This window comes from Raphanus sativus, unplaced genomic scaffold (genome assembly GCF_000801105.2).
Source record: "Raphanus sativus cultivar WK10039 unplaced genomic scaffold, ASM80110v3 Scaffold1948, whole genome shotgun sequence".
NCBI classification, from domain to species: Eukaryota; Viridiplantae; Streptophyta; class Magnoliopsida; order Brassicales; family Brassicaceae; genus Raphanus; species Raphanus sativus.
In genome coordinates this window covers 1-18283 of record NW_026617257.1, presented here as the reverse complement: position 1 = coordinate 18283, position 18283 = coordinate 1, and the positions used below count along the sequence as shown (strand labels likewise).

General features: G+C 39.0%; 4 protein-coding genes, 2 long non-coding RNA genes and 1 pseudogene across 8 annotated transcripts; 4 read left to right on the top strand and 3 right to left on the bottom strand.

The window, feature by feature from the left end:
* Window positions 1-1184: 1184 nt before the first annotated feature.
* On the top strand, window positions 1185-2971 carry LOC108845805 (uncharacterized). Of its 2 annotated transcripts, none has more exons than XM_056999630.1 (9): window positions 1185-1342; window positions 1431-1484; window positions 1575-1671; window positions 1751-1795; window positions 1901-1968; window positions 2204-2240; window positions 2314-2393; window positions 2497-2629; window positions 2715-2971. In XM_056999630.1, exons 1-9 carry the CDS (start codon window positions 1233-1235, stop codon window positions 2754-2756), a joined length of 666 nt encoding a protein of 221 aa, XP_056855610.1. In that variant the 5' UTR covers window positions 1185-1232; the 3' UTR covers window positions 2757-2971. The 2 variants fall into 2 exon arrangements, with proteins under 2 accessions (XP_056855610.1, XP_056855609.1); XM_056999629.1 differs by having other exon boundaries at window positions 2712-2971.
* A 1230-nt stretch (window positions 2972-4201) lies between these two features.
* On the top strand, window positions 4202-4875 carry LOC130505019 (uncharacterized). The gene is made up of 2 exons (XR_008941528.1): window positions 4202-4399; window positions 4472-4875. It is a non-coding gene; the product is annotated as an uncharacterized LOC130505019 (long non-coding RNA).
* Window positions 4876-4987: 112 nt separating this feature from the next.
* LOC130505020 (uncharacterized) lies at window positions 4988-5494 on the bottom strand. The gene is made up of 2 exons (XR_008941529.1): window positions 5307-5494; window positions 4988-5206 (listed from the first exon to the last, which is right to left on the bottom strand). It is a non-coding gene; the product is annotated as an uncharacterized LOC130505020 (long non-coding RNA).
* Window positions 5495-5977: 483 nt separating this feature from the next.
* On the bottom strand, window positions 5978-8111 carry LOC108855181 (prohibitin-2, mitochondrial-like). The gene is made up of 6 exons (XM_018628937.2): window positions 7973-8111; window positions 7604-7790; window positions 7372-7488; window positions 6727-6897; window positions 6425-6637; window positions 5978-6350 (listed from the first exon to the last, which is right to left on the bottom strand). Exons 2-6 carry the CDS (start codon window positions 7772-7774, stop codon window positions 6156-6158), a joined length of 867 nt encoding a protein of 288 aa, XP_018484439.1. The 5' UTR covers window positions 7775-7790; window positions 7973-8111; the 3' UTR covers window positions 5978-6155.
* Window positions 8112-8591: 480 nt separating this feature from the next.
* Window positions 8592-11754, bottom strand: LOC108845810 (pre-mRNA-splicing factor SLU7-A). The gene is given in 10 exon segments (XM_018618995.2): window positions 8592-8875; window positions 8962-9030; window positions 9119-9222; window positions 9447-9663; window positions 9790-10089; window positions 10174-10309; window positions 10421-10484; window positions 10487-10842; window positions 10931-11207; window positions 11602-11754. Coding segments are annotated over 10 exon segments (1623 nt in total). The 5' UTR covers window positions 11618-11754; the 3' UTR covers window positions 8592-8791.
* Window positions 11755-11787: 33 nt separating this feature from the next.
* On the top strand, window positions 11788-13778 carry LOC108845818 (uncharacterized protein At1g03900-like; annotated as a pseudogene).
* A 203-nt stretch (window positions 13779-13981) lies between these two features.
* On the top strand, window positions 13982-15842 carry LOC108856855 (ABC transporter I family member 19). Of its 2 annotated transcripts, none has more exons than XM_018630755.2 (6): window positions 13982-14198; window positions 14388-14548; window positions 14656-14707; window positions 14834-14970; window positions 15130-15216; window positions 15386-15842. In XM_018630755.2, the coding sequence occupies exons 1-6, from the start codon at window positions 14045-14047 to the stop codon at window positions 15671-15673; spliced, it is 879 nt and encodes a 292-aa protein (XP_018486257.1). In that variant the 5' UTR covers window positions 13982-14044; the 3' UTR covers window positions 15674-15842. The 2 variants fall into 2 exon arrangements, with proteins under 2 accessions (XP_018486257.1, XP_056855611.1); XM_056999631.1 differs by having other exon boundaries at window positions 14081-14198; window positions 14357-14548.
* Window positions 15843-18283: the final 2441 nt, after the last annotated feature.

Below are 18283 nucleotides of genomic sequence, written 5' to 3'. Positions count from 1 at the left end.
GTGTAAACATGAAAAGTGGTACTATGAAAATGATATTTTTGGTAATTTTTCTAGATATTACCATTTATATAAAATAAATATTTATTTTATAAATGATAAAAATAAATACCCGCACGGGTGTGCGGGTTAAGCTCTAGTTTTAAGTTTATATTATGATCTAATCATTACAAGCTATGGTTCACTTCCATGTTTGGAAACGATTTCACCTTTATTTAAGCTTAACAATATTACATTATGACATTAGTTCAAAAAAAAAAAAACAATATTACATTATGACATAGATAGTGTACAAAAAGAAAAAAAGGAAGTAGGGCCCCCATAAATAGCTTTAATAACATTCCATATTTGCCAAAACCAGATGATAAACCAAAGCGATCAACCTATATATCGATTTCTGTACAAGTTATCATAAAAGTCAGACGGTGAAGAAGTTGTTGGAACAGGACGTGGTGGCCGTGGTGGATTCAACAGATCGGATGGACCATCAATCAATGGACTTTGATTTTTTCCTTCATTTGTCTATTTTTTGTCTGTCCTTAGAAAGAACAGGATGGTGCCGTAGAATAATTTTCATCTTTGATTTTGTCTTTAGGTTATGTTATATGTTCATTTGTTTTATGAATGTTGCTTTTGTGATTTTCCGGGTTTGTTAAGTTCATTCTAACAGTTTCCAGTTTTGTTGAGTTATTGAAAATTTGGAAGATGGTATTATATTTACTCGCACGAAACATAACGGAGTATGCTAGCTACGTTACACACGTCCTCTGTTTCAACTTCACCAATCATCGGTCACTTGCTTCAACCCTTTCTGGCATAGCATTTTATCACCCACCAGGCACCAGCATACGCATCTTAGTAGCGTCGAAATTTTTTTTTATGCAAAGCCAAAGACTTTGGGCCAAAGTCCATTGAGCCGAAAAACAAACCAAATATAAAGTTTAAAATGATTATATAAATCAAGAAAAATTAAGATGTTAACATTTTAATTTACAGAACTTTTACTTACTCGGATAAACCAGAGAGGCTCGAATCAGTGTTTCCTTTAAAATTTTAGGAAATTTGCAAATAAAAAAACTTTTTTTTTCCTTCTTAGATAAATTAAATAAATGGAAAAAGACAAGGACTAGGTCGGTAAATCTCTCTCTCTCTTCTCTCTCTCTCTCTATATATATATATTCCAATCCTCGCCCAAATCCCAGAAAAGAAAGAAAAAAATTAAAAACAAAATCGAAATGGGGAGGAGGAGGATTAGGTTGAAATTGAAGAGGAGGCCAAGAGATGTGACGAAGAAGAAGAATAAGGTTGGAGGAATACTCTGCGACTTCTGCGGATTCTCCACGCGGTAACTCTCGAACACGACAAGAGGGTTCTATTTTTGTTGTTAAAATTACATCTGGCCACGGCATAATCGGATTGTGAATTCTTTTCAGGTATGAACGAGATCACATGGAGAGCGAGCTCAAGAGATTACGTGTTTTGACCAGGTAAATATAAATCCCCTAGTCCCCCCCCCCCCAATGTTGTTGGGGTTTCTGTTGTGGTTCTTATGGTGTTTTCCCCTTTTTATGTCTCAGGAGAATGACTGGCAAGGATCTGGACGGTCTGAGTTTCACAGAGCTTGTGTTTCTTGAAAACCATCTCAGAGAAGTCGTCTTGCCCATTGTGAACAAGGTGAAGACGCCAAAATAATGGATTCTCAAGCATCTTTGTTTTCTTTTTGTTTTTAACTAATATTATTATTATATTACAGAAGAATGAGCAGCTGGAGGAAGATTTGGAGAGTTTGCTCATACAGGTAAACGTTTTCGTTCCCAATTCTTTGTCCTTTTTTTGCTTTTTTTTTTAAATAGATATTTGACATGGGCCATGAACCTTTCAATTTTATTTTATTTTGTGATAGAGTGAAACAGTGGACGAGTATGGTGGTAGGATGAGAGTGGCTCCCCGCAGATTCTCTAGCGGCAACAGGTATTATTAGTCTTTTGCTAATTAAGGAGTTCTTTGAGGAGAGTCAATTAGTTATCTGATTTTTATAAGCTATTTTACTGGAGAGAGAGAGAGAGAGTCGAACCCTCTCTGCATATGTGTCTGTTGTCTTATATAATGGGAGCAGAGATCACTTTGATTTTAAGTTGTAGTTGTCTTGGTGCATTTCTTTTGATCCTTGAAAACCTGACTCTGTCTTGTGGGTATATGATGACAGCTCGGGAGAGGGACAAGTTGGTGAAGCAGCACCAATGGTACGTTACGTGCCCCTTGCCTGTTCTATTAGCTATTGTGCATGCTTGTGTTAATATGCATGTGATATTGCAGTCGAAATTGCAGATAGAGTTCGAAAGACGAAAGGCTGAATCCATGGAGATGGAGTTCGAGAGGCTGTGGCTACTGAAGGAGTGAGTAACGACTACATTTTAACATTTCCCCCTCCCCACACTTGCTCTGTGTATTTATTTTCATTGATGATGCGTTTTCTTTTTTTTTTTTTCCTTTTGTCAGGAGACTGAATGGTAGAGAGCTGGAAGATATGACCTATGCCGAGATGGGTATTCTTCACCGTCAGATATACCAGGGGTTGATGGATTTGCGGGAACATAGATTTGGACCAACACGGGAACAACTCGACAAAGAGGTATACGATAAGACTTAACATGCAAAAATCTCATTTGATCGTTTCCTGTATTCATTCTCACCATATATTTCTTGCAACATAGAAGAAGTTGCTCACTCGGAAGATGGTTCCCGGAGATGTTCATTAGGATCATCAGCATCTTGTTCAATCACCACAGCTTTGTGCTCCATATCGGTCTTGTATGACCCACCTATGGTTTCTTCTATGTTAGTCTTTAATTTATATAATAATAATACTTAGTTAACTTATGTTAAATTTCGGAGTATCTTTGGGGATTTTCATTCACTATATGTGCTTTTTGTTGACATTTTCTCTTTTTGTTAATATTTTGTATTTGCACAATTGAATTACATACACGAAGACACCAAACTCCCAACCAGACTTACCGTCTGTAAGCGAACCTTAAACTTCTTGCCGTTTATGCCCTCCCAAGAGACCATGATGTGTCTTTGCGCAGAGTGTGAAAACTATATGGTTTGTAGTCAAATAGATAATGCAATATTTGGATTATGTAGTCGGTGTTGAACAAAAAAAAAAAAGATTAGGTAGTCGGTTGTAATAATCAAAATGCGAACATTGATGGAACGGTGAACTCCATCGATTGGTTTCTTCAATGCTAACTGACGAAAAACTGTTTAAATACATAGATGGTTCCCTGGGTTTCTCATAATTGGTGCATGGGTCCGGTTTCTGCAAGGTTTTGACAAGATTAAACGACCTCTCAAAGTTTCAGGACATGTCATTGACTGTTAGAGATGATCTATTCAAGCAATGTGAAACTGTCAGAAGTAGCCCGTCCCATTTTAAAGGTACATAGGTAGTTTGTGCCCTCAAAATCAATGGTTTGGTAGTGAAAGCAAATAAAAAAATACACTTTGGTCACTAGTCAAAAGCTTAGAAAAACCCAGAAAGATTGAAAAACGTTAATCTGAGAGTAGAATGAAGCCATGGAGAGACATTAGCCGTGTTGTGATTTCCAACCCACCACCATTTGGATGATCTTTTTTTTTTTGATCAACAACCATTTTGATGACTCCTCCATCACCATCTTTCACTCTTCTTATACCTTATCTCCAATCAAATTATGTGTTATAAACAGGGAGAATCTTCAGTTTACACGTTTCAACTTTCTAAATGGTACTTCTACATGAGCTTAGACGAGATATAAAAGGAGATATGTTACAGCTGCAACACTCTATAAACTTCCTACGCTTATAGTGCCAAACTGACTATAAACCTCTAAGTTTATAAGCCTCTAAGTTTAAAGTATAAAACTTTACATCATGTGTTTATTATCATAAATAGAATAAGACGATATGATAATAAACACATAATGTAAAGTTTTATACAGGTTTTTGTTGTTGTCTAGTTTTAGATAATGGGGTCTCTAATATACAAGAAACCCACGTACGGAGGGAGTTTCAATTTAACTAATTTTAATGTATGGGCTATAAGTATCCAGTAACGGGCCTATCGAAACATATATTCATTGATGGGCCTAAAAAATTCGACCCAAGAAGATTACATTTATAGGGTTTGGGGTTCATTTCTCAATCAGAAAACCCCGAGGAAGGTTCCGATGGTCATCAGCCCCCCTAAACCCCTTGCTTTGCGCCTCTTCCGTTTTGAGACATGGCGAACTTCAACGCCGAACGGGATCGCGCCTTCCGTGAATCAGTCAACTACATGGCTATGAGAGCAGAGCTGATACACGTCCGATGCGATGCAGTCGTTGCTGTTATGGCAGTATCCCCGGTTGATGGAAGTGTGGTAACCAACAGTCTCTCTTCTTTCCCTTTTGTAATATTTTTTTGTATTCAATCCTCTTATTCGTTTCTTCAGCTTTGACCAAGCTATGGACTAACATCGGATACGACAGGATTCCGAACCCTGATCCTCTGACTAGGTACCTAGCTAGCTTGACCGAAGTCCGCAGGGCACTGGATTACCGCCCACCTGAGGTTCTAGACTATGGCTGCTCGTGCCTTGGCATTGGAATGAGATGAGTCGATCATCGGAAGTGGTGGATTTAGAGTTTTTATATAGATAACTTTCTTTAACAAAATGCAAAACTTTGAGATTGAGCCAGCTTTTGTGTGCTCTCAATCTATTATCTTTTGGCTATTCTGATTTACAAGTTTAAATGTAATGGGCTACAACCTGTTGAAACTTTTGAAACAGATATTATGGCTTTTGTTCACAAAAGCATCCAAAATCTTCTATTGCTTGTTATTGTTTTTATCAAAGCTTTTGTGCACGATTCTTCCTTTCCAGATTCTCAGGTGTTGTTGACTGTAACCCAAGTCTCTGGACGGTTCTGGAGTCTCCTGCTAAGGCAGTAGATAGCTAACTTACAAGGAATGCAAGGTGCCACTAAGGCAATGAAAGCTATGAGCAATGTCATATTCTTATTTAACACAATCGGATTTATTTGCCGTGGAGATTAAGTTTTTGAGGGTCCTCTTGTTGTGGAAATAAAAACTTTTTGACTCCAGTAGAACTTGCCAATATTATGACCAGATGCAACAGCAAGTATATCACCTTCAGCGTGGAAAGCTATAGAAGCAATAGGTCCATCTGTTTAGGGAAAAGAAGAAGAAGAGGACGATAGTTGATTATATGCAAAAGAAAAAGAAAAAAAAAAAAGGAAGAGGAGAAAGAACAAAAATGCACTCACAGAAATCATGAGATCTAATACAGTCTGAAGTTTTTGCATTCCACAAGCGCACCTCATGATCTAAACTTCCACTAGCAACTATTTCTGAGTGGCGTGGGTGGAATCTGACCTGCATGGAAGAACTCAACAGCATTAGATACTAAAAGCAGTAGGCTAACGAAACTTAAATCATCGCATTAGATAACCATATCCTAAAACAGGAATCAGAGATCTGAATATTCCTATTTAAGCCTTGTAAGTAGTTCATCTAACCCCACATATATATAAAGTAAATGAACAAGAGTATAAAAATTTATATTCAAGTTAATTACCATGATAAAACCAAATGACGTTTCGCTTTAGCTTTACGAACCAGCAAGTCGTTTAAAACACAACGCGTGTAATTTGTAACAATTTATTACTCAAACAATACGGTCCAGCTAATTTTTTGTTTATTTCATATGACATCAATTTAATTATACATGACATCATAAAGAAGAGCCATCGGTTCCCTTATATATACACAAGTTAAGAGCTTTTTCTTGGTCAAAATTTTAATTTTAATTTGACGTCATCGGGAACTAGTCACCTCATAAAACTCATCACCGGGAAAAAGAAAGAAGACCATCACGGTGGCACCGGCATAACGTCACTAAATAGTAAATACTAAGGCTCACATGCTGCCGTGCCCATACGAATATTAAAATAATTACTAAGTATGTACTTAATCTTATTTTTCTCTCCAATATAAAAAGGTTTGCCAACTAGTTGAGAAAATAAACTTTGAACAGCATAGTAATGGGCAAATAGTTCAAAACACCATCCCATAGTTTTGGAGAGAACCAAATGGAACTTGGGATTTCCTTCTTTTTACTTCTTAGGGCTGGGCTCCAAGTTCATCCCTTGAAGGTTAAGCAACAGATCATTGGAGCTTAGGTACACCTTGTTAGCGGACTGTGCAATGGTCTGAGCAATCTCTCTCGCAGCTTCAATCTTTCTCAGTGTTATGAATGCCTGATTGTTTGCAATAGCTTGTCCGATGAGTTGAGCACTTTTAGCTTCTCCCTGCACAAATTCATCAAACACAAACCCTATAATCTCTGTCATTAGATTCCAATTGAAGATCAAATATCATTTACCTCTGCACGGATAACCGCACTCCTCTTGTCTTGCTCGGCCTTCTCCACAATGAACTTAGCACGTTCAGCCTCTTGAGCAGCGACTTGTTTTGCCTCGATTGCAGCGGTGAACTCTTTGCCGAATGTGAGAGTTGTGATGGAGACATCATCAAGAGCAATGTCGAAGTTAGAAGCTCTCTCCGTCAGAATCTTGCGTATCTCTCTGCTCACAGCCTAGAAGAGAGTAAAAAAAAACACAGCTAACCATGATTAACAAAAGAGCAGAAAAAACTTGTACAAGAAGAATGTTGAGAGTTACATACTTCTCTCTGAGTGATCAGCTGGCTTGCATTGTACTGAGCCACCACAGCCTTGAGGGTTTCATGGATGATGGAAGGAAGAACCCTTTCACTGTAGTTCTCGCCCAGGGTTCGGTAAATCTGAGGCAAACGGTCACCCATGGGACGAGTGAGAACTCTAAGTCCAATTTTCACCTGGGGAACAACAAAAAAAAACAATAATTTTAAGCAACACGGCAACACTCTTCAAGACCGGGAGAGGCATTGTGTTATTATCTGTTCCAGCTTAATGTAATCTCATACAAAGCAAGTATGATTTGATTTCTAAGTCAGTATACATAAAACGAAGCCAACACAACACAAGAGGGAAAGAACAAGACATATAGTCAGCGTTTTCTCCATTTTTTTTATAAACCACTAATCGTAAACGCACTCAGGTCATATAAGGATAGTCATATAACATCCTAGCAGATAAACTGAAACTCAATCAATAGCTTCACAGCCGCATAAACCATATCCAAACCTTAAAAAAAAAACATGGTTTTCGTGCGGAGTGCCTAGTATATATTCCATAGCTTCACTATATCAGCAACAACATTTGAAGTTGAATCATGGCATATATATATAATATCAAAAGCGCACACACAAAAAGAAAGAGAGAGAAGGCACCATCTGAAGGTCATGACTACCGGTGGTGCTCTCAACAAGATAGGGTCGTGCACGGACGTCATAGATGATTGGCCTCTCAAACCATGGCAACATAAAATGTGTTCCTTCCGGGTACACCTGCCAAAAAAACACCCAATTCCGATATAGTAAAACCTCTCACATTTTTCAAAAAGTCAAAAAGATTTTAGCTATTGTATTGTATTAGTTGGGGAGGAACAACAGTACACAAAACCTTTTCCTTGATACCAGTTAAACGGTTGAACATGACAGCACGGTGTCCACCCTCGACATTGTAGAGGCTATTGGTAATTGCATAGACACCGAGCCCACCAATAACGCTGACCTTGAGAAGCGCAGAGAGAGCTGGAGATCCTGGGACGTTGGGCACTTTGTTGAAACTCATTTTCTTTAAGAGGAGGCTACATAATAAAAAGAAGAACAATACAACATCATTACACATGAGAAACAGTGCACGCACGGCCACATAGTTTTATAGGATCGTTTTGTTCATAAGATGACCCAAAGATCCAACCAAAAGACTAAACACAACATACCAATAAATACAGTGAAGATTCAGAGATAAAAATGGAGGGAGATTCACCTTTAGCTAAGCTCTAAATCGACGACCAAGTTAGGTTTAGGAAGGATCACGATCGGATCCCGTCGGCGGTGCTTAGGGTTTTAGAATTGAACAAGTGAGTGAGATAGAATGACGAATGAACTCTCCCGGTACAGACCCTCTTCTTGTAATTTGGGTTGAATTGTTTAAGCCCATTACTATATAACGCTTCGTTAGGCCCATTATGGCAGTTAGTTTTTCTTCTCTTCGTCACAGGTGTGTGTGTTAAAGTATTTTTCTAAATGTCATTTTAGTATTTCAAAACAAAATTTATTAATTTTATTCTCTAACTTAATTTTCTATTGGTTGAAATATAATTAGGTGTATGAATAATGATATTTTTATATAGAAAATGTATAAAATTAAATAATTTTTTAATCTGTGGATAAAAGTCTCAAACCACATTTAAATGAAATATAAATATGATAATCCTTCAGATTATTGTCATATGTAACAGAAATAGATGCACAATGTATAAGAAACACAGTCGCAAAACTCTGTTCCTCTCACTACCTTTATGGCGATTGGGAATTCATTTTATTTTAAAGTGTAATAAAATAACTCTTTTTATGCTAATTTTTCCATCTTTTATGAATGCTAATATATAAACTGGCTAACATTAATATCAGAAACCAACAAAAGTCATATGGTCGCATGTTATTGCTTACTACAAGGTGTTGCAAGTAAAGGAAGACAATGTCATTACATAAAAGGTAATAACTAATAAGGTTTCTTCAGTCTGAAGGTTTTTTCTTTTTTGGACAACAATTCAGACTGAAGGTTAAAGGTAGAAAAGAGAGACTATTTTTTCCAGAGGAAACCTTTCATTGGGTCCTCGTGGTGAACTTTCTTCATTTTGTAAGCTTCCATCTCTTCCGGAGTCACCTGCCATGTTAAATGAGAGATTTTGATCAGCGACCGTTTAATTTGAGAATATGATTCGATGCTACTAGAGTTGCTAAGATCATTACATCGTTGGTGTATTTGACATTGTATTTGCGTTTCCTCTCATCTTTTTCTTCCCTCTTACGCTCATCCTCCTGTAAACATCGTTATTTGTGTATCAGATATGTGTGAGCAAGACAGAGAAACGTATTGACATGAGAAAAATAGGAGCTGCCTTGTTACCTTTTTAAGAGCATTAGCAAGTGCCTCCTCGTTCAATTCCAAATCTTCAGGAACATCAGTTCCCCATGCGGCCATTCTCTTCTCTTCAACCTTCTTTGGGCTCTCTGTTCACCACAAACATCATTCAGTGTTTTAGTTAGCAAAGGCGTACAAACAACATGACAAAGACATATGCAGAAATGTGTGTCATAAGCCATTCCTCGAGAGCAGTTTCTTTTTCCAATGAAAAGATATACAGAAATTGGAATAACAAACAGAGTCCACAGTTTCTTTTTCCAATAAAAAGATATACAGAATTGGAATAACAAACAGAGTCCACAGCACAAACCTTCACAGGCTTCTTTGCGAGCAATGTTAGCCTTCATCAAATCAAGGGAAGCCTCTGCGGCCTCAATACCAGCAGAGCCTGTGCAGTAACTATTGCGAATCGTCTGCTGGCAACATCTATATCCCCATTGATGGTCTTTCCACCATGAGCCCCAAACACTAGTGTGATTGTTAGCAAGAACATCTTCTTCGTATTTGCTCTTCGGCAGTATAACCTCCTGTGTACAAACCAAACATGTCCAGATCAAGAATGAAATGGATTAAAACAAAAGCACAACATACCACAAGCCGTTCACATAGCTATGAGAAGGTGATTTAGTGAAGTCAAACATTAAAAACCGTACCTGTCCTTTTATAATCCTCCCTGCTCGGTCATACTCAACTTGTCTTTCGCTCTGTCCAAGCAAAAGCTCCATTGGAATTTCATCTTCTGTAGAAGCATTCCCGTACTTCTCCATGATTGTGTCCTTTGTCTGAGTCTTCAGTTTGTCCTTAGCAACCTTGAAATTCTTGTACAGCAACTCAGCTTGGGATGGAGCCGCTTGCATATGCATGTCCTGTCCCTTGTCAAATGCTGCCGATGAGTGCATGTTCATCTGTTTGAACTCTGCAGCTTGGCCACTGTCTCTATATTGATTATCTCCCTGGATAGATGGTAAGCAAAAAATATGGTTTAGTATCTTAGATCATCAGAAAATGGGATACAATAGCGATAAACTACAACTAACCGAATAAAATTTATCATTCGGATCTGCATCTGGAAGTGGGTCTTCACGCATGGATCGTGTTTTAGGGTCATAATGAGCCGAATTGATATCAAGGTTCAACAGGTATTTCGCTGTGTCTTCTCTGATACGCAGATTCCTGAAATCAAGAAAAGGTTACATATCGTTAGTGCATCAAACAAAAAACACCCATATAAACATGTTATAACATGATATTTTGTAGTTGTATATAAAGAGTAATAGTCCATACCTCACAGTTCCTGTGCTACCACCACCAGTAGTTCGAACACGTTTTTCAACCTTTGCAAAGTCCATTGCCTGCTCTCATCAACCTTAGCTTCATCAACCCTCAAGTCATCATCATCTTCTTCTTCATCTCCATCACTGGTTGCTGCATCATCACCTTCCTGGTTATTGTTCTTCTCCTCTAGTTTCTTAATCTGCTGCTCCTTGAGATACTTCTTTCGCGCATCCTCTTTTGCTTCGTAAAGGTCTACCACACGGTGGTAGGTTGAAGGATCGTACCCATTCCATCTGTCTCTCTTGCCATCGTAGTCGAGTTCAAAGCTCTCGATTTTCTCATCAGGTGCAATGTTCTTGTTCGTGTACTTTGCTCCAATCTGGCGAGGTCTATCCATACACGCCTTTGCAGTATGCGTCATTGCACCGCAACTTCAAGAAAAGGGAGGGAAAGTTAGAACAAAACCAAAACTAAAAAAAATCATTTTATTCATTTGTTCAATCAGAGAGAAAGACGAACTTTTGACAAGCTCCCTTGCGGTATTTTTCGGCTTGGTAGATCTTAGCACCTCTGTCATACCATGACTTAGTGTAATTGGGATCACTCTTCCAATTCCGTTGATGCTTAAGACTGGGCTTTTCAGAGTTGAGATACCAAGGAGCAGAAGACATATACTGAGGAATGTGAGGATTGATCTCCTTTCCATCTTCATCTAGCTCAGCTGGTGCAAGGCCGGCTTTACGAGCTTCCTCTAGTTCGATTTGCTTCCTATGGTCTTCCCTAGACTTGAAAGCAACTGCAAAACCAACCACCAGAGGAACATACATGTCAGAAAAAACATTCACAAATTTGTCAAAACATTAATTAAAAACAGTAAAACTAGTTAGAGACCAAACACAAACCCTGCTGTCTCTTAGGTAAGTACCAAAACTGATGGCTGACATTAAAAAATTGACCAGAGAAACCAAAATTCATCAGAAGGACAGACTCCATCGCAAATTGGATCTAACAAAAACCAAATTAGAGATAAACGAAAACGCTAAAAGCCCTAAATTTCTGATTAAGAAGATGAAAGTAGATGATCGAAGCTCAGATTATTGACCACCAAAGGGAAATTAACAATCAAATAGAGAGCCCAGTTTCCAAGTAGATTGATTCGAATCTAGAAAAAAATTGAACGAAATCGGTACCTGAAGCCGTCGCCATGGTTATACAGTCGTCAAGCTTCGAATCCTCTCTGGCCGGCCACAAAGGAGAAGAAGTGAAATAACGCTTTTATAACTACCCCAATAAGGCGGTAACTAAACGGTGCCGTTTCATAAATTATAATTGTACATGACTAACTATGAAGTTTAGTTAAATTTTCATGATTACTTAGACAAAATTAGATAAATTCATTTCCCACACGATCGTCAAAAGATGTCGTTGGAGGAGGAAGAGAAGGATTCGGAGGAGACATTGGAGCACACACTCCTCGTTGTGCGCGAGGTCTCCGTCTGCAAGATCCCGCCGCGAACCACATCCGGCGGATACAAGTGCGGCGAATGGCTCCAGTCCGATAAGATCTGGTCCGGCAGACTCCGCGTCGTGTCGTGCAAGGACCGGTGCGAGATCCGGCTCGAGGATTCGAGCTCCGGCGATCTGTTCGGGGCTTGTTTCGTGGATCCGGAGAGGAGAGAGAACTCCGTCGCTGGATTCGTCGAGGTATTTCGTGCTGAGAATCGACGACGGGCGTGGGAAGTACGCGTTCATCGGGCGCGGAGAGGAACGAGGCGTTCGATTTCAATGTGGCGTTGTCGGATCACGACAAGTACGTGAGGAGGGAGAAGGAGAGTGAGAGTGAGGATCACATTGATATCCATCCTGCACAGATTGAAGGTAAATAAACACATCTCTTCGTAAAGCTTTAGGATTTAGGATACGATCAATGCCTAAATCCGATCACTTGGACAACTGCCAAATTCAATGTGAAATTGATCCATTCTGATGGCATCATTGGCATTGCAACAGATCTCTAATTTGTTCCTATATAGTCTTTGGGATGAAATCAGAGTAAACTGAAGTAGATTGAAGAAATGAGATGGAATCATAGTAAATTGAATGATTTTTTTTTTTTTTTTTTTGTGTTTAGATATCCGCTGTGTTAGTATTTTCCCTGTAGTTTTTATGCGTTTTGTAGCAGTGATTAGGATAAAGTTAATGTCACCACGTTCATTATTCCGGATCTTTTAGTCTCTCATCAATACTTAGTTAGACAGATAAGAGAATGTCCCCGTTTTATGTAATGGTAAATCTTTACAATCACTATAGAACGACCCGGATCTTTTAGGCCACAGTCTTTAAATGAAAGAAAAAAAGAACGGGTTTGCATGTGACTTGAGTACTTGCTCATGTCATGATTTTTTAATGTCCTGGGTTATAAGTCGTGGAATCAAATTGATGTTCGTTTTGCTCGTTTAGTCTTGTTGAGGATCACAGTTTGTTCTAGCATCCGTTCCCAGTAGTCTATAGTTGATTATTTGAATTTGTAGAGTTCCTTCTCATTTTAATTTGTCTGTTTATATCTTTGCTAAAAGCCTAAAACGACAAGACTCTCTTTTAATAGTCAAAGCTCTATAATTTACCTGCAGAAAAATTTCTTATTAACTCAGTAGAACCTAAAATGATTCTTGTTTTTGATGGGTGGGTTTCAAGGAAGGTGAAACCATAAGAATCAACGTGAAGCCTAAACCTACTACAAATGGCACTGGGATGCTCTCAGCCGCTCTTTCAGGAAACGGCAAGTCTAAACCTCTACCACTTGCTCCACCACCAACTGCTGCTACCAAAACCAGGTCCCCTTTACCGCCTCCTCCAAATGATCCTCTCACTTCAAGGATTGCATCTGACGCAGGAACGATCCTCTGTCTGATCTATCTCACCTCAAGGTAACCAAAACCTTTTCGTATTAGTAGCATCTGAATCAACCAACAACGAAGCTTTGATCACTGAATTCTCCATTTTGGTGTGCACTCTCTCTCCAGAACAATCTTCCTTCAACACAGGGACCAGGACCGATCAAGTCAGCAGGAGCTGCATCAGGTTGGGCAGCTTTCCGATCACACGGGAAATCTAAGGTTCCGGCTTCATCTTCTTCTGACTTGAGAGGAAGAGACATTAGAGGCAGAGACACTAGAGTAGAGACTGATGGCAAACACCAATCTGAGCTTTTTTACATTTATAATGTATGTTACTGGTAAAGTAATGTGTGTTTCTTTGTGATCCCAGCACTCCCTGTTGTAATATTTTTTTTTTTTTTTTGCACTTTCAAATCAACTTTGTTACATCTGCTTTGACGACGAGATTTTTTATATAGAGATTATTATAATATCTTTCCACATTACAAAACAAAAGAACTGTTTTGTCCGCACGATACTCGGTGGTTTGACGATGAGTGATAATCGTGCACAAAAAAAAAGAAGAAAAAAAAAGACGATGAGTGATAATAAATGATGTGGAACCACGTGACGTGGGGGAAACTGAGTGGGGATCAAGCGTTGAACGAAACTTATTTAAAAGACCGTTGAACAACCTCGGTCCACCTACTAAATCCTACCTACTAACTTTATCTTACAGCTTGAGACGGCGAGAAAAATGGCTGCGAAAGATCCGGCGACGACCAGTGATGATGCCATTAGAGTTAGCGGTATGGAGTTCTGTTACGAAGCCGATGATCCTATATTCTTCGATTTCAACCTCGAGCTTCCTGCTGGATCTCGCTGCCTTCTTGTTGGCGCCAATGGATCTGGTACGTTGATCAATTTGTAGCAGCCAGAGATCATCGCTTGTGGTTTTATGTTTTCTGTTTTCATGTCTCGGTTTTGTATAGCTCGATTAGGTTTCTTGCTTGTGATCATATATGACCGTGTCCGTGACTATCTTGAGACATCATTTACCATAAAACAGAGATTGTGGTCCTGTGGAATTATTTGTTCAGGCAAGACAACCTTGCTGAAGATTCTGGCTGGAAAGCATATGGTGGGAGGAAAGAACGTTGTGCAAGTTCTAAGCCGCTCTGCTTTCCATGATACTCAACTTATTTGCAGTGGTGACTTGTCTTACCTTGGAGGATCTTGGAGTAAAACCGTTGGTTCAGCTGTGAGTATCCCCTTCCTACTTTCCGTCGAAAGTAGTAACTTATCTAAGATTACTCAACCCCCTCTGATCTGAGATTACTTAACTTTCGTGATTCTGCTGCATTTTAGGGTGAGGTTCCTCTCCAGGGAGACTTTTCAGCAGAACATATGATATTTGGAGGTTTATACAAATATTTATCTCTATCCTAGCAATTATATTCTTGACTTTGGTGTGTTTTCTCTTGTTGTACACTATCTGCAAGCTTAGACTCAAGCAGATCATTCGTTTTTTGTTGTCCTATACTAGTTGAAGGGATCGATCCGGTGAGAAGAGAGAAACTGATTGATCTTCTTGACATCAACCTTCAGTGGCGTATGCATAAGGTTTCTGATGGGCAGAAACGCCGAGTTCAGATATGCATGGGACTCTTACATCCCTTCAAGGTAAAAATTTAACGAATATGGTTTCAAAGAATCTAATCTCTCTCACATGTTCATTCTCAGTTATGTTTCTCATTTGGCTTTACTTAAAAAGAGTTATTAGTTTCTAATTTTTGTGTTCATGTCATTATGTCTGACCTTAATGCTAATTTGGTTATACAGGTGTTGTTACTTGACGAGGTCACTGTTGACCTTGATGTCGTTGCAAGGATGGATTTGTTGGAATTCTTCAAAGAAGAATGTGATCAGGTATGATCAACCATTTAAAGCTCATGTTCCTAAATCCTAACTATATACACTGTGCTTGCTTTCATGGTTGTATCGGTTGGTAATTGGAATATTACACCTATTGTGCATTAGCAGTGGTTTGATTATAGTCCATTGATCTTTGACTTGTATATATCATTGATGAACTCAGAGAGGAGCAACGATTGTATATGCAACTCATATATTCGACGGGCTAGAGACATGGGCTACACATTTGGCTTACATTCAGAATGGTGAGCTGAATCGTTCATCAAAAATGGCAGATATCAACGAGATGAAAACTTCACCCAACCTCCTCTCTGTGGTAGAGTCTTGGCTCCGTTCTGAAACCAAACTTGTGAAGAAAAAGAAGAAGAAGGAGCCTGTGGCAGCATGGAAACCATCTCCATTTGATAACTCTCCTTTTAGGTCATCTAGACACATGGCTTACTACCGATGATTGGTAACTCTTACGGATGAGAAAACATTGATCCAATATATATACTCAGTGGTAAGAATAAGGACACAAGGGACAAGTTCACTAATTGTGTGTTTGTTAGCCATGCTATACACTCTTGTGCTCATTGAAGAATTCTTTTTTTGGAACTCATATTTCATTAAAATAAAAACTGTTAGTTGGGAGTTATTACTCCTTCAACCACAAACTGTTCAGCTGCATTCAAAGCAGACTTCGCAAGCATATCAGCCTGGCCATTTCTCTCGAGAGAGATCCAGGTAAAAGAGACAAATTCAAAAACAGAGGCAAAAGATAGGATATCCGCAACTACGCCATACAGCTACGGTACACTAATTTCCTGCATTCACAGCTTTGATCAACATGGCTGAATCGACTTCAAAACACACTGCCTTCAGGTTCATCTCAACTCCCTCTTTGACCGCTTCAAACAATGCTAGAGCTTCTGCAGTCAGTACCGAAGGCACAAACGAAGCAACAGACTTGCATAGTCGAATGTTTTCAGTGGAATGGATAACCCATCCTAACCCCGCCGTTGTTCCCCGCGGATGCCAAGCAGTGTCAGATCTGATTGTTACCGTTCCGGGGGGGGCAATTCTGCGGGCTCCGTTTGCTAACTCCTACTCTGCTAGGCGTTTCCTGTCGTTGACTTGTGCTCCACTCCTTAGCCACTCTGATCCCCATCGAAACTGTATCTTCAGGGGAGGCTGAGAAGCCCTCAAAAACATACTTGTTGCGAGCCTTCCACAACTGCCACAATATCCAAGGGGCTAACGTAACAGAGGTAATCCCAGACGGGGGGAGACAGAGGTAATCCACGGGTGCTCATTGAAGAATATACAAGAAAATATACGTGTATTGTTCTGTCGAATAACATTATTTAAAATATTTACTAGTAATCCATCAACACATCCGACGACATGGATCAATCCAAAGCTATGTTTCCAGAGTTTGAATCGTTTGATTTTTGTTGTTATGGCTTATGGGTACCTGTAAATACATGTATCTCTAAACAGCCGCAAAATTTAAACACCATTCAAAGCCAAGACTGGTTACTATTATCACCCTTACAAACTTGTTAAACATAAATATAGGATTCACTTCGTCTTATTTGGAAAAGGAACTAAATAATGAAATTATCATTATTAATTTTCTTGATTGTTTTTGTCATATTCTTTACACTATAAGCATGGGAAGTGACTCATGTGTTTGACCTTTACTGAGAGCTAAAGCTTCTGCCACCAAGGGAGAGGCAACATAGCAGCACGATGACATGAAGGAGACAGAGTGTCCCTCGTGTTTCAAAACCTAGCCGAGTCCAGCTTATTTCCTGTATCCTTCCACGCTGCATCTGTCTTGACTAAGCTTGAATTCAAGTTTAAAGTCACTTTGCGTGTTTTTAATATATAATTTGAGTGAAGATAAGGTTTAAGAAACGTGACAGATGGTGATGGAGTCATCAAAGTGGTGGTGTATTGGAAATCACAAAACGGCTAATCACTCCAGGATATACCTCAGAGTAGCTGGCAGGCAGCTCCAGGAGAAACCCACCGGGCAAGTAATTTTGATCAGACTTTTCTCATGTGCCCCAACCTCCGCAACCACCGTTATGTTTGTGTTAAGTGAAATGTATTCCCAAACAGAGAATCAAGCAAATACAAAGCTGAATAACGATTATATTGAAATAGAACTGGCTTTACAAGTACTCCAGAACCTTGAGAGAATTATTAATGGAGTCTCTCACCTCCCCCTACACATGAGTGATCTAATCTCTAGATAACTTTCTCTCTACTCAGAACAAACTATAAATAGTAAAGGTCCCTCTCCTGTCACACACTCTGCCTGAAGCCTCCCTCCGCACGTGCTTCCTCACGTGGTGTGTTTATTATGCATAAAGGAATATTCACGTATTGATAAGATCCACCTCAACCTTCTAGAAGCTCTTTACCCTCTTCATCAATAATCACACATAACAGTTTGGTTCTTAAGACATTTATTAGGCCATTGAGATCTGCATAACCTTTTCTGTTTTGTTTTCTAGTTGACAAAGAAATCGAACAGGCATCGTCCATCTATACCGGTCCTGGTTTGTAATAGGCTGGAAGCAAAAATTCAATTTTGGGCTGGTATGTGCATCAGTTCATGTCTAGTAAAAAGGTTAAAACTAATAAAAATGCTATGAAAGAGGATTGAACACAATACCTTGAAGAGGTGCGAAAAGAGTTGTTTCCAACAAACCTATTGTGAATATCCGTTACCCAAAAAGGCCGAAATTATTGATAAACATTTCACGGCCGGAAGCATATGCTTCCTCTGCTTCCTATCAGGGCCATTCTTTACGTATATGAAAAACTGTCCATCGTCATCTTTACGTAAAATATTTATATTTCAATGAATTGTTTAAATATGGCAACAATTGTATAATTTCAAAAACAAAAGAAATAGTAAAATCTTTGTAATATTTTTCTTTTGGTCAAAATGTCAAGAAAAATCTTTATAATATTATTTGAGAAATCGGTTTTCTATTTGTCGCGCTCACGTTAACTCTCACGATAGTTGATTACACGGATACCTTTAATGAATTAAAATTATTGC

What these genes read in the sequence shown, in the direction of transcription:
- LOC108856855 (XM_018630755.2), top strand. Translation starts at nt 14,045, where the DNA reads ATGGCTGCGAAAGATCCGGCGACGACCAGTGATGATGCCATTAGAGTT. An exon ending in TGTTGGCGCCAATGGATCTG is followed by an intron (nt 14,199 to 14,387) that starts GTACGTTGATCA and finishes TTATTTGTTCAG; the next exon opens with GCAAGACAACCTTGCTGAAG. An exon ending in GTAAAACCGTTGGTTCAGCT is followed by an intron (nt 14,549 to 14,655) that starts GTGAGTATCCCC and finishes GCTGCATTTTAG; the next exon opens with GGTGAGGTTCCTCTCCAGGG.
- LOC108855181 (XM_018628937.2), bottom strand. Translation starts at nt 7,774, where the DNA reads ATGAGTTTCAACAAAGTGCCCAACGTCCCAGGATCTCCAGCTCTCTCT. An exon ending in TAACTGGTATCAAGGAAAAG is followed by an intron (nt 7,489 to 7,603) that starts GTTTTGTGTACT and finishes TTTTTTTGGCAG; the next exon opens with GTGTACCCGGAAGGAACACA. An exon ending in GTAGTCATGACCTTCAGATG is followed by an intron (nt 6,898 to 7,371) that starts GTGCCTTCTCTC and finishes GTTGTTCCCCAG; the next exon opens with GTGAAAATTGGACTTAGAGT.
- LOC108845805 (XM_056999629.1), top strand. Translation starts at nt 1,233, where the DNA reads ATGGGGAGGAGGAGGATTAGGTTGAAATTGAAGAGGAGGCCAAGAGAT. An exon ending in TTCTGCGGATTCTCCACGCG is followed by an intron (nt 1,343 to 1,430) that starts GTAACTCTCGAA and finishes AATTCTTTTCAG; the next exon opens with GTATGAACGAGATCACATGG. An exon ending in AGATTACGTGTTTTGACCAG is followed by an intron (nt 1,485 to 1,574) that starts GTAAATATAAAT and finishes TTTATGTCTCAG; the next exon opens with GAGAATGACTGGCAAGGATC.